At 41.0% G+C, this 14,726-nt stretch overlaps 1 protein-coding gene across 1 annotated transcript in view; it reads right to left on the bottom strand.

Annotated features, from left to right (window-relative positions):
- The window catches only part of KBTBD12 (kelch repeat and BTB domain containing 12), a 104,454-nt gene that overhangs the window by 72,973 nt on the left and 16,755 nt on the right, over nucleotides 1-14,726 (bottom strand). The window contains exons 2-4 of the mRNA XM_060180288.1: nucleotides 12,390-13,560; nucleotides 8,582-8,858; nucleotides 5,616-5,766 (exon numbers count right to left, since the gene is read on the bottom strand). Of these exons, the coding sequence (XP_060036271.1) occupies nucleotides 5,616-5,766; nucleotides 8,582-8,858; nucleotides 12,390-13,453 (1,492 nt within the window). The 5' untranslated portion in view covers nucleotides 13,454-13,560. The remainder of the gene's footprint in view (nucleotides 1-5,615; nucleotides 5,767-8,581; nucleotides 8,859-12,389; nucleotides 13,561-14,726) is intronic.

Raw genomic sequence — 14,726 nt, 5'->3', positions numbered from 1 at the left:
GCACAAATGAAAAATGTACTCAGTGAGCTCAAAAGCAGATTAGAGATGTTGAAAGAATCAGTGAGCATTCTTCTTCGAACATTTTTTCATTTGTGCCTTTCTTTTACATAATTTTTATTTATTTATTGATGTAATTGTGGAGTCATTGTAATACTGTCCTTTACTTAAAAAATTATTTTTAATATTTATTTTCCCTTTTGTTGTCCTTGTTTTCCATTGTTGTAGCTATTATTGTTGTTGTTATTGTACAGGACAAGAGAGAAATGTAGAGAGGAAGGGAAGACAGAGAGGGGGAGAGAAATATAGACACCTGCAGACCTGCTTCACCGCCTGTGAAGGGACTACCTTATAGGGAGCCGGAGGCTGGAACCGGGATCCTTACGCCGGTCCTTGCACTTTGCACCATGTGCGCTTAAGCCGTTGCACTACCACCAGACTCCCTATCCTTTACTTTTTAAACAAATTTACTCACTTTATTACTGTTTTGAACATATATCTTATGGCTGCTTTGAAGTCTTTGCCTATTAAGTCCATCATCTGGGTCCACTCAAAGACAGCTTTTATTGACTTGTCATAAAAATATATTATATTGACTTTGATTCTAATTTTTTTCCCTGGAGACTTTTTTTGGGTGGTGGTGGGGAGCTGATTGCTGTTGCTATTTGTTTTTAAGTAACTTTCCTGGATTTTCTCTCTCTGTCCTGTCACTTGCTGCTGTCTTCTCCATTAAGAAAAATCTTAGGGTGGTCCAGGAAGTGTCGCTGTGGATAAAGTGTTGGACACTCAATAATGAGGTCCCAGGTTTGATCCTCAAAATTGTATGTGTCAGAGGAATGCTCTGTTTTCCTTTCTCTCTCTCAAATAAATAAATCTCAACTCCCCCCTCCAAACACACACACACACACACACACACACACACACACACACTATTGGGCAAGAGAGATAGTTTGTCAGGTAGGGCACATGCTTTGTGTGTGGCACAAATCTGAGTACTGACACCACATGGGAGGTGTCATAGCATGGGGCGGGGGAGCTGTGGTGTCTCTTTCTCTGTGTGGAAAACGCAACCCAGCAGAGAAGCTGCTCTTGTACAGTGCCCCCATTCCAGGAAAAACAAAACAAAAAACCAAAACAACTTCTCATTAAAAATGTTTCAGTCCAGGGATTACTTTTATTTCTTCATAGTTCGGCGATTAGACAAGGACTATTTGTACTCAAACATCAGAAAGGTTTCCACTATCTCTGTGTGGGTTAGGGAGCAAATTCAAAGTTCACATAGTTTTCAAGTTTCCCATGACTTTGAATTTCTGTCCGACCATCTCAAGCAACCAGGAATGTGCAAAGTACTTGGATATGTTTTTTCAGAGCGGGGGCTTGGCCAGGGGGTGGCTGCAACTTTTCATCCGGGGCTCTCTGGAGAATTTACCAAACTCCTTTACAACACTTATTTCCCTGGTCTGTTGAGTTGAATTCCTGATTTATTCTTAGGCCTGCTGCTGTCCCTACTAGGACTAGAGGCTCAGGCTAGAGGTGATGCAATCTTTTCTGTTTGTTTTTTGGTCAGTGGTGTGTGTGTGTGTGTTCTTGGGGGGTGGTTTTTAGCTTCTACTCTCAAACGTGGCTGTACCGACTAGCAAATAAAGCTATGACTTCTCATAGCTAGCCTCATTCCTGCAGCACTTACGTGCTGAATCAGCTCGGCCAGGAAGCAAGATGTAAGTAACCTCAAGAATGTCACCCATTGCCTGAAGACTTACTCCCAGTTCATCAGTTCTGAGAAACAAAGCTCTTCTCAATTTATTTTGTCTTTTGTCTTTGGTTGATTTCTAGAGATACAAATTTATCGTTACTTTTTAGGGAAAGAATGTTGATTCCCCCCCCCCCCCCAATTCTCCCTAGTTGGAAGTCTTCTGTTTTTACTTAGCCTTTTGGCTTGCTAAATTTTTACTGCTATAACAAATATTCTAGAACTTAAAAAAAATTTTTTTGCATAATTATTATGCTATCTCCTCCACCCTTAAAAAAACATTTAACCCAACTTTGTGTGTGTGTGTTCACTGGGAGAAACAGTCTAAGTATCTAGTCAGCCATAGAGAAGAGAATTAATACTTTGCCAGTATTACTTTTTAATTTTTATTTATTTTCCCTTTTGTTGCCCTTTTTTTTATTGTTGTAGTTATTGTTGTTGTTATTGATGTCGTCATTGTTAGGACAGAGAGAAATGGAGCAAGGAGGGGAAGACAGAGAGGGGGAGACAAAGACAGACACCTGCAGACCTGCTTCACTGCCTGTGAAGCGACTCCCCTGCAGGTGGGGATCTGGGGGCTTGAACTGGGATCCTTACGCCCGGTCCTTCTGCTTGGTGCCATGTGCACTTAACCCACTGCGCTACCACCCGACTCCCTTAGTATTACTTTTTTTTTTTTTTTATGATCATTACATAAAGTTGTTTGTGGAAAAGAATTCAACAAAGTGCCTGTACCACATAGGGTCTTAACAAGCAGTAGTTATAATAGTGTTCCAGCACTTACAATGCACGGCTTTTCATAATGTTTCATTTACTCTTAACTCAGGTAGGCACACCAATCTTAATATTAGCCTTTTCTGGGCATACCTTATTCTTTTTTTTTTTTTTAATAAATGAGGGTTTTTAAAATTTTTTATTTATTTATTTTCCCATTTGTTGCCCTTGTTGTTTTATTGTTGTAGTTATTATTCTTGTCGTCGTTGGATAGGACAGAGAGAAATGGAGAGAGGAGGGGAAGACAGAGGGGGAGAGAAAGACAGACACCTGCAGACCTGCTTCACCACTCGTGAAGTGACTCCCCTTCAGGTGGGGAGCTGGGGGCTCGAACCAGGATCCTTACGCTGGTCCCTGCGCTTCGAGCCACATGCGCTTAACCCGTTGCGCTACCGCCCAACTCCCTCTACATTATTCTTGTGGCAACTTCTGCAAGACAGTCCAAGAAACTGAAGCCTCACCAGTCTTCCTAAAACAATGCTTAATAAGATTGCCTCTGTGTAGCTTCTCACTATCCCTATGAGTCTCGTAGTCATTCATCAGCAGGTCTATAAAACGCGATGCTCTCCAACAATGGCCCAACTGCTCAGTCTCCTCTCCTCCTCTACGCTCACCACTTCACTCTTGTCACCCATCCTTTTTATGTCATTCTCCTCATTTCTTCTTCCCTGCCCACCTGACCCTACCTCTTTTCTCTCTTTCTTTATTGCACCTCTCTAAAATTTACAGCTTCTTTAAAATATTCCTTTCATTTATTCAGTAGACACGTGTTCACGTCACAAAATAGGAGTTCCCAGGAATGTCTCTAAGGTGCCTTTCCCTACCTAATATGTTTTTTAAATCACCATTATTATTCCACTTCTTTTTTAAATTTTATTTATTTGTTTTCCCTTTTGTTGCCCTTTTTTATTGTTGTTGTAATTATTATTGTTGTTGTTATTGATGTCATTGTTGTTGGATAGGACAGAGAGAAATGGAGAGAGGAGGGGAAGACAGAGAGGGGGAGAGAAAGACAGACACCTGCAGACCTGCTTCACCGCCTGTGAAGCGACTCCCCTGCAGGTGGGGAGCTGGGGGCTCGAACCGGGATCCTTACCCATGTGTGCTTAACCCACTGCACTACCACCCAACTCCGTATTATTCCACTTCTAATCTAGTGTGGCTACATGTTAGTCTTTGGTTCGAATGACACATCACTTTTGACTGGCTCTCACTCTATTGGTGGGTGAGCCTTTCATCCCCTTGAGTTACACATCTGTCCTAGTTCACACCATGTCTCTTCTGGACATGTGACACAGCATATGGTTATAACAATGTAACAAATGTATATCCAGAGGAAAAAAGTAATTATGATTATGAGTGACTATCATAATTGACCTTGTCATAAATTATGTTCCATAATGTTCATGCTCTTAAAATCATAACACTTTTAATATTTGAGTACATTAATTATTTCATGCTATGTAGACAGCCAAGTGATAATGAGTCTCCTCTAGTAAAAGAAAGTAATCTCTCTGGGAGTTGGGCGGTAGCACAGCAGGTTAAGTGCAGGTGGTGCAAAGCGCAAGGACCAGAGCAAGAATCTCGGTTTGAGCCCTGGCTCCCCAGCTGCAGGGGAGTCGCTTCATAGGCGGTGAAGCAGGTCTGCAGGTGTCTGTCTTTCTCTCCTCCTCTCTGTCCTATCTAACAATGATGACATCAATAATAACAACAATAATAACTACAACAATAAAACAATAAGGGCAACAAAAGGGAATTAATAAATAAAGTTAAGAAAAAACTTAAAACAAAACAAAAAAACAGAAAAAAAAAAGAAAGTAATCTCTTCGAATGCTTGGTTTGCTTTCATCCAGTATATCAGTATTTTTGCCATCTCTGCTCTCCATCATTTCACTGTGTTTTTGCCAGTTAGAAACTAATGCAGATGGAATGAAATAAAAAATCAACATAGTTGGAAATGCTGGGGAGTAGCTCACCTAGCAGTGCATACACCTCTCTTTATATGCCGTGCTGAGTCTGAGCCCTAGCACCGCACGGGAGTACCACAGACAACAGCTGAGTCTGAGCCCTAGCACCGCACGGGAGTACCACAGACAACAGCTGAGTCCGAGCCCTAGCACCGCACGGGAGTACCACAGACAACAGCTGAGTCGGAGCCCTAGCACCGCACGGGAGTACCACAGACAACACCAGGGGAGCTCCATGGGTGGCACAGTGCTGGGGTGCCTCTCCTCGCCCGCCCGAGAACTAAAGAATAAAGGCTTGGCCAGGGAGGTCACTCACTCACCAGTACTGTGCATATGTGAGACTGAGTTCACTCATTGCCTCATATGGGGAAAAATGGCATAGTTATCACTTCACGAGTCCAGTTAGTCAAGCTCCTTATCCCAGCCTCCTTCCTTCCCATATTTATGGGGGAGAGGACAAGGTCATAGGCAGTGATGTTAGGAAAATGGAATGTGCTTAGAAGACCAAAGGACACAGTAAAGGAGGAAAAACAAGAAAACATTGGGGAGGTCGGAATTGTTTGACCCACTTGAATGAAAACAACCCTGCCTTTCACCGCTCCCCACTGGTTAGTTTAAGACCAGACATATTCCAAAGATAAGGAAAAGTGCACTCACGAAAATCAGTAACACCCCGAGAAATCTGATGGATGAGAAAAACTGGAGAGGATTGGCACTATGCTTGGTGATGTCTTACCCATGGTGAGTTTATCTAGTATCAGCACAGAAAATTACAGTTGCTTGCAAAAGGCCACCAGGTTGCATTAACCAAAGGTGGTTCAAGGCTTATTCCTATTTCAAAATAACTTGCGTGGCATATACATAAGGATGTATCACTATTGTTTTTGCATCCCAAAAGATTTAAAGAGTCCATACAAGTAATTTTCTTTCTTTCTTTCTTTTTGTTAAGTAGAACTTTCATTTTATCTTATTTTACAGTGCTTTAGAAAAGAAAAGGGAAAACCGGTCTTGTTATACATATACTGAACTGGGATGCGAGATGAAGGTGAAATATTTTGTTTGTACTGAGGCAAACCACTGAGGAAAACAAAGTAGTTATATTCTTTCAGCAATCTGCTGCTTCTTACCCAAAACATAAATCTCACTGTTGACGACAGCTGTACTGAATCGGTACTTAGAGTACTTCATGGGCGCCCGCTCCATCCATCGATCTTGGCTGGGGTCATACTGCAACAGTTTGTTGCTTAATCGGTCCGGTTCTTCATCCGGGAGATCCATCTGGGGGAAATATGACAGCCAATGTGATGACATACCACTTAGAGATCTTTATGAGGCTATAAGCGCAATTAATCAAAGCAGACAGTCAGAGAGATAAATAGGGGTTAACTGCTGTAACTCATATTCAGAGACACACCACATCCCAGGGCTTGAGGTTATAAGTACCTTGCCGACAGCAGAGAAATTTATATTCTGTAGTAATGAAGCTAAGGAGTTGGGTCAGAGCAAACAAGCTGTGATCTTAGCAACTGCGAAACCTTAAAAATAAAACCGTATTTTCTTTTATTATTTATCTATCTATTTATTCATTAACTGGATAGAGACTGAGAGAAACTGAAATGGAAGGCGATAGAGAGGGAGGGAGAGAGACACCTGCAGCCCTGCTTCACCACTTTTGAGACACCCCCCCCCCCCGCAGATGGGGGCCAGGGGCTTGAACCAGGGTCCTTGTGCACTGTAATATGTGCAGTTAACTGAGCACCACCACCTGGCTCTCAATCACATTTTCTTGAACAGGATTTACAGTGTAATTTTACTTTGCCTAGGTTTATAATGGTGGATTTTAATAAGATTTTGGGGAAACTAATTTTAGTAATGTAGAAGGTATTTTTCTTTATAATATTTTCTAATTCAAATGAAACAAAATTACAGAAACGTTTTTAGTGTTTTAGTAGTTAGAATGCTTCTACACTGTAATTATAGCCTCTATAGGAATGGTCTGAATTCGATCTTGCAGATATATCTTCTAAGGCAAATGGTATTTCTTATGTACTCATACATATATTTCATGACAATAGACGGTAGAAATAGAATGACTGCTCAGCCTGACACAGGCGTGTGTGGCTTCCGCTATTCGTACACTTGAAGTATTGCTTTACTGTGCACAATGCATTGGGAACTTTAATGACTTGATGCTAGGGGTGCCTAGGTATCTTTTGTTTGTTATTTTGGCTGCAGGTTATATGCAATTAATTCGAGTGAACTTTCAAGGCATTAAGAGTATGCTTAATACAGTTCCTTAACACAGCTCTGCGTTACCCTGCCACCTCACACACTTATCAGGTTCAAACTGATACTTTTCTTATGCAATAAATACTCAAGTGCCACCAGCTCATAGACATTTACAAATTAACACAGTTAACTTTATAGTTTTAATTTTCCTTCTGGTTTAAATACTTCTCTATTTGACGGGGAGAAAGGCAAAGAAGAGCTTCTAAGTTGTTTTTGGAATTTATTCATACAAAATTATGTAATGGATAGTTCTGGGAAAGCTTAATTACAAGCTAGCTGTGATTAAAGCTGTGATACTTTTTGATGCATTGCATAACATTTTACATAATAATCTCCCTCTTAGCCAGAGCAGGGCTCAGCTCCGGTTTATTATGAAGGTGCTGGCCATTGAACCTGTGAGCTCTGGTGCCTCAGGCAAGGGAGTCAGTTGAGAACAGCACACAAGTTTAAATGTATTCAATGTGAAGCTTAAGTTTAACTTATATTTAATTTAATTTGTTTATTTATTTTTTACCAGAACACTTCTCAGCTGTGGTTTATGGTGGTGTGGGGCAGGATTGAACCTGGGAATTTGGAGCCTCAGGCATGGGAGTCTCTTTGCATAACCATTGGGAATCTCTGCATACAATTTGCATAACCATTGTGCTATTTAAATTTCAAATAAAGGCTTACTATGCTATAAACACCAAAAGCCCAAGCCAATGAAATGAAAGCCCAAAATCAATTTTATCATGAAGCGAATTTGAAGAACAGAAGAAAATCAGGTAAAAAAATAAATAGTTAATGTTACAGGATGGACAGAGCTAGGAAGACTACTTTTTAATATGAAGTACTGGATGGGCAAGGCTGAATTCAGGGACAGGAAACACACAGTGAGAGTGCCAAGGCACAGGAGGGCCACCCTAAGAGAAGAGAAAGGGTCATGGGTTGGCTATCGTTTTTCCAGGTTTTGCTATAAGCAGTCTTCTGGCTTCTCTATCTGCTGATGCTCAGAAAAGACCTAAGATATTTAAAGTCACAGTCTGTTTATGTGGAGAGAGAGTGCGCCAGTACAGGGTGAATACTCTGATGTGCCCACTTAGAGTAAGAATTTTAAATATGAAAAGACGAAAGGGTTACTTGCCTCTGGCGACACAGTATTTAAGCAAACAGAGCTGGGATAAGACTCCAGCTTCTTCATGTTCAGCAGGGAAGCAATTACAGAAGCCAGACCTTCCACCTTCTGCAGCCCATAATGATCCTGATCCTGGGTCCATACTCCCAAAGGGTTAAAGAACAGGGAAGCTATGAAGGGAGGGGATTGGATACGGAGTTCTGGGAATGGAAATTGTGTGGAATTGTACCTTTTAAAAGATACCTCCTATGGTCTTGTCAGTGTTTCCATTTATAAATGAAAATTATTTTAAAAAAATAAAAAAAAAGAATGAAGAGGACGATAAACTGAGAACATTGTTCTAAAAAGAAAGAAAGAAAGAAAGAAAGAAAAAAAGAATCTAGCTTCTCTGCCACTTATTTCCACGCTCCCTGCAAGTAACCCCTCAACACAAGAGTCTTTGATAACTAGCAAAACTGGGAGGATTATGGAGAACGAAACTCGGCCGCTGAATGGACACACACTTGAGCATTCATCCTCCTAAAACTGCTTTAAGACTTGAAAACCTCAACTTTTGCCGTATATAATAGAGAAAGCATTTTACCAGAATGCAAGCCATGCACTTTTAGTATTCCACAACCGCGTTAAAAAAAAAAAAAAAATCAGCCAAACCCAGCACAGCCACGCCAAGTATACAGGGAATGCGTCAACCTGAGGGCTCCAGCCGCCAACCACATACAGCTTGCTCTTCACCGTCACCACGGCGTGGCATGCCAATGGCAGTGGAAGTGGAGACACCCTTTGCCAGCTGTCGTGTGCTACAGAGTACTTATCAACACAGTTCGTAATAAGGTACTGGTTTTTAATTTTCATCTGTCCTCCTATAACATAGAGGTCAGTACAGATACTGCCCAGAGCGTAGAGCTCTCGAAATTCAGTGGTGCATAACTTTTCCCAGAACTGGCCTCCTCTATCATGGTACCTGTAGGTCAGCAGAGAGAAATCTAGAGTTAACACGAAGTTGACTTGCCCAGAGTCACACTTAAGTTCCTTTTCCAACTGAGATAACACGTTTGGGATTTTTATAAATGGAGAGGAAAAAACATTGATATAAAAACATAGTACAGGTGTGCATTTCTTGAAGGACTGATGAATGTGCACAGAAATGACCCCAGATATCAACAGAATGTTTAGAAAAGCAAACATGGAAAAACGAAAAAATGCTGATGATTCAGAGTTAGTCTTTATTTCCTAGAGTCGTAGGAAGACAAATGATGAAAAATAAAGGAGGTGGTTGTGGGGGGGAGGAGGAGAAGAACAATTAGGAAAGTTTTTGAGAAAATTGTCATTTTATCGTAAGAAAGGAAATGAAAATGAAGAAAAGCTGCATTAAATGGACCAGAAGTAGGACTTTGGCACTACGCTGATCCGACTAGAGCCGAGACTCTAAAACAAACAAACAAACAAACAAAAACCAGACTTCTAATGGGATTGCACAGGATATGTGGAGTTTTAAGAGTTGCTATTATGGGGCTGGGTGCTGGCACACCTGGCTGAGTGTATGTGATGCCAGGAACGAGGATCTGGAGTCAAGCCTCTGCTCCCTACCTGCAGGGGGTGCTTGCAGTGAAGCAAGTACTGCAGGTGCAGGTGTTTCTCTCTCCCTTTCCGTCTTCCCCTCTCCCCTCAATTCCTCTCTGTCCAGTCAAATAAAGAAAACAATAATAATAATAATAATAGGAAGACAAAAGAAAGGAAAAGATGGGCACTAGAGCGGTGGACTCAAAGGGCTGGCAATTAAAAAAAAATCTTCTAGTTCTGACTAGCTTCAAATAGAGTCAAGAGTATCTGTAGGTGTATAAAAGCCACCTGTAGGTGTCGACTGGGTATTTAGCATCTTTTTTAGTCTACTAAGTGTGGTAATTTCAATAATTGCTTTCATGAATATGTATGCTAGTCTGAGAAAAGTACTGGCGGGTAGGGACCCCGGGATATACGGCCTTAGAGTCTAACACATTAAATGGGGCGTGTGTGTGTGTGTATGGTCACTATAACGCTGGCTCTCTCTTTTATAATTATTGTTTTATTGTCACCAGGGTTATTGCTAGGGCTCAGTGCCTGAATCCACTGCTGTGGACATTCATTTTTTTCTTTGATAAGACAGAGAGGAATTGAAAAGGGTGGAGCTAGAGAGGGAGAGAAAGGAAAAGAAAGAGAGAGAACCTACAGCCCTGCTTCACTGCTTGAGAGGGGCCGGGAATTTCAGCCCAAGTCCTTGTACATGGTAACATGTGCACTCAGCTGGTTGTACCACCACTGGGCCAGACTTGGACTCTCTTTTGTTTTCTGTTATGATAATGGTAAGTCTGTTTCCTCTAATGATGACTTGGGAGCACTTAGTCTAAGGCAGACAGAAGTACTTACGGAAATAATGGGATAAAATACATGAAATTAGATTTATTTCAGAAAACCCAGGAAAAATGCCTAGAATATATATACAAAAAGCCAGGAAAAATCAGAAACAAAGTGGTTCTGTTTTGGAATAAATGAAGAAATTATGGTATGTGTGTTTTACCCAGGGTACAATTTTAAGTACAGACTCTTATTCTGCATCAGACATTTCACAGTTAAACTTATTACAGAAGCTTTCTCCATTAGTCTGGGCTGAGTCTTCCATTCTGCCCCAGAGATAGCATTTTACTTCGGACTTGACAGGGGAGTTGAAAGATCTTGCTCCTGTACTAGATGGCAGGTCTGGCTTGTCACAAACTGAGTGCAGACATTTAATTTTGTGACAGTCTTTTTCTATGTAACTCTAGCTAGGAAAGCTAAACCCTTGGGACACTGACTACATTCTCATCACTCTTTTTAATTGTACTTAATTTTAGAAGAGAAAGGAGGAGAAGTATCTACATTTAGGGACTGTTAAATTAAAACAAATTAACAAATAGACAACTAGAACTAAAAAAAAAAAAAAAAGGCTTTGGTTTTCTGAGACATAATTTAAGAAAATAGGCCAAGAACAAAATATATTCTGGGAAAGATGAGAAATGTGTCCTTGTTGGGAGACTGGCTAATCTGGTTTTTAATATTTTGAACTAAAAAACGTAGAAAGTAACCAGAAAGAACTTATGAGGGGGCTGGGAGGGGATGTGCCCAGCCAAGTGCACCTAATAAATACCCTGCAGAAACACCCAGGTTCAAGCCCCCAGTCCCCACCTGCAGGGAGGAAGCTTCACAAGTGCTGAAGCAGTGATTTATGTGTCTCTCTTTCTCCCTCTCTCTCCTTCCCCTCTCAATTTCTCTGTCCTATGAAATAAAATAAATAAATACTTAAAAATTTAATCTTAACAAATATGGAGAGGCCAGAAGATAGCTCATCTGGGGAACACACACTTCACTATGTACAAGGACCTGGGTTTGAGCCCTCAGTGTAAGCACCATGCCCTACTCATCTCTGGCATAAGACGGTATCCAGGATTGAATTTGTGTCCTTTGGGGTTGCGGGTGCCCAAGTTGGTGCTTTAACAGGCTGAGTTATCTCTCCAACCCTAAAGCTCTTCCCCTCCCCCTCCCCAGGGTTATCACTGGGACTCCAAGCCTGTATGATAACATTACCCTTGGAAATCATTTTTCCCTGTGAGATAAGGAGACACATCTACAGCACTGCTCCATCACTCATGAAGCATCCTCCTTGTAGGTGGGGACCAGGGGTTTGAACTTGGGTCCTTGTGTGTGGTAATGTATGTGCCACCACCCACTCCATCTTCCCAAGTAGTCTTACACTATAAACATTTTACTGTTGGAAGTTTAGCAAAGATCTATAAAATAAGAATACAGAGTGGAAAATGACAGATGATTACTAAGTTTTGGTCAAGAAAAAAATTACTTATTGCTTTGGATTATGAGCTAAGAATTAGTTTGAAGGAGCTTGTCTTAACACAATTTCCTTCTTGTTAAAAGTGATCTGAAATTCCTTAAAAACAAAACAATGTATGATGCTGTCAAGTGGATAAATAATGAAAACTAATAATGGACTCTTAATATAAGCATATCTAACTTATGCAAATACAACTGTATTTTCTTAATTAAAAGGAGAGAAAATCACTTAGAAATGTGGATGATTTCATTATGAATTTTTCATGTGTGCTACATATTCACCATCATTTAGGGTTTTGTGCACAAAGAAGTATCTTCAACGTATAAAGATTTTATTTATTTATTAATGAGAAAGATAGGAGGAGAAAGAGAGAAAGAGAGAGAGAGAGAGAGAGAACCAGACATCACTCTGGTACATGTGCTGCCAGGGACTGAACTCAGGAGCCTCAGGTTTGAACGTCCAGTGCTTTATCCACTGCACCACCTCCCGGACCACTCCATATTCTTTATGGAGTAATTTGGTCTAACTGTAAATTAAGGCGTGGCCACTTTCTAATCAGTATTTCTCCTATTACTGCAAACATCAAAGCAAAGTGCAGAAAACAAATGTACAAATATGGTGCCAGATACAAACCTGTAGATTTCAATGTTCCTGCTCTTTTGTCTGGAGAGTTTAGAAGCACTTGCTTCTCCAGCTACAACTATAGTGTTGTTGTCCATGACAACCCCAGTACACACAGTTCCTAAACCCTCTCCATATTTGGGAGACGAGATGAAGTAGGTCTTCCGTGATACGGGGTCATAACAGAAACTGGCCTCCCCATAGTTCCTGCGCCTTGATCTGATTCCGGAAGAATTGTTGCCAATGCAAAGTAGAAGACTAGTAGTTTCCATCCCATAACGAAGATTCATAGGGTGCTGCTGGGGTGTTTTGATGGCTTTGAATGCATTTTGAATTATGTCAATGCAGTCTGCATCACAAAGCAGCATTGTGTTCCTTTTCAGAGCTTGTCTTAAAAAAGAAGGATTGACCAGTTCCAATCTGACTTGCTTCAAAAGCTCAACAAGATGCTCTGTGCGCGATTGTTGGTTATGATTTACCCATCTCAGAACTAAGTCCAGAATGTTCTCCTCTCTGGATATGTTTAGGTCGTCCGATTTAATGAGTGTGAGGAATTGGTGCACTTCAGTTTCTAGTATTTCTTCATGCAAGCTCACCTCTGCAAAATGCTGATATAAATACTTCTTCGACTGATCGGACAAATCTTCAGCTCCAATCTGCTTGGCAAAGTAATAGACACCAACACAGTTGGAGGCATCCATATGGTCCATCATGTATTTCTGACACGCCTGAAAGACTTCCTCCATTTGCATGAAATAGGCGGCCATAGCTACAGTCTGTACATTGGCATGGTTAATCTCCAAAGTTGCACTGTACATGTGATTTAAGATCACTGACACGCTTTCTGCTGTGATATCATAGAGTATGACTTCCCTCTGGGTGCATTCGAGTAGCCCGCAGGTAAACATAGCTTTGAAATAAGGACTAAACGCAGCCAGAACCAGTCTGTGGCAAGGAAATTTTTCCCCTTCTGCTATGAGCACCACATCAATCATTTCCTCCAACTCTTTCATACTCTTGATTGTATTAAGTAAATTCATGCTATGTTGGCATTTTCCTTTCCCTTCCAGTTTGTACTCCATGATAATGCTCTCCAATGTTTCTAACTCTCTTAGGTTTAACTTAATCCACGAGGGGTTATTTGCATGTCTGATTACTCACAAAGTAACAGAGGTGTTATGTAATAGTCCTGAAAGAAAGAAAAAAAAGCATTTTTTTTAAAGAAGAAAAAGCAGGTATGGGGATATAGCATAATGTATATGCAAACAGGTCCTTATGCCTGAGGCTCTGAGGTCCCAGGTTCAATCCTTTACACCATTATAAACCAGAGCTGACAAACAAATAACCAAACAAAGAATCCTATAATTCCTTAGATGTGATAACATGTACACTCTACTGGTTGAATTATCACTGTTTTGTTTTTTACACAGTTCTGGCTTATGGTGTCGAAAAGAACTGAACTTGGGATCTTGGAGCCTCAGGCATGAAAGTCTTTTTGCTATATTCCAGGCCCTATGTCATTAACTTTAAGACAATTACTTTCCCACTAAAAATGTGTCAGGAGCCATTTCTCTGCTTTATAGATGATAAGCTTTGAGACAACGGAACCCCTCAAGACAAGGTTAATTCCCCCCCCCTGGGCAGGCCATTTCCCCTTAGGTAAACCATTTATCAGTAATCAAGTGAGTCAACACAAGTGAGTCAACACACAGTTTGGTTCCCGCCATTTGTTGCAAGGAACATTCTGCTTTGAAGTTGCTCCCCCTCCCCCCTCCTCCAGCATTCCCTCTCCTTCCCTAAAGCCTTATAATGCCTGTGTTCACAATAAAATTTTGCAGCTTGATCAGAAACCTGTCTTGCTGTCATTCTTCGTGTCTCGTGTCCCTATCATTTCAGGTCTCATTGGGTTCCTAGCCCTTGTTCACCGCCCTGCTGGTCAGGGCAAAAATGTTATTGACTATATAGACCTTAAATCATTAACTATTGATACAGTAAACCGCAGCAGAGGCCTCTCTAGGAAGCCCTCATTTCTAAGGTGAAGAGAAAAGTAATCAATGTGGCAGATCTTGCAATTTGATTCCCAGTTACAAAATACACCTGACCCACTGGCAGAGAAAGTAAATGTTCTCAACTAGAAGTTTGCCGGATTAGCTTCGCAGGCGGGAGACAGAGATGACCAGGGACTCATGGCTGAGCTGAGGATGCAGTTCAATCTTTATTCATGAGTGGGGATGCAGTCCAACAATCTAATCTCTTCTAATCACAACACAGTTCTGTCCTGTATCTCTCCTACCTCTCTCCTCAGGCAGAAGAGTCAGGAACAAACTATAGGGGCAGGGAGAAGGAAAAAGCGAG

This window comes from Erinaceus europaeus, chromosome 21 (genome assembly GCF_950295315.1).
Source record: "Erinaceus europaeus chromosome 21, mEriEur2.1, whole genome shotgun sequence".
In the NCBI taxonomy this organism is placed as follows: Eukaryota; Metazoa; Chordata; class Mammalia; order Eulipotyphla; family Erinaceidae; genus Erinaceus; species Erinaceus europaeus.
Note: the sequence above shows the minus strand (reverse complement) of the source record. Positions and strands in the feature narration are given on the sequence as shown.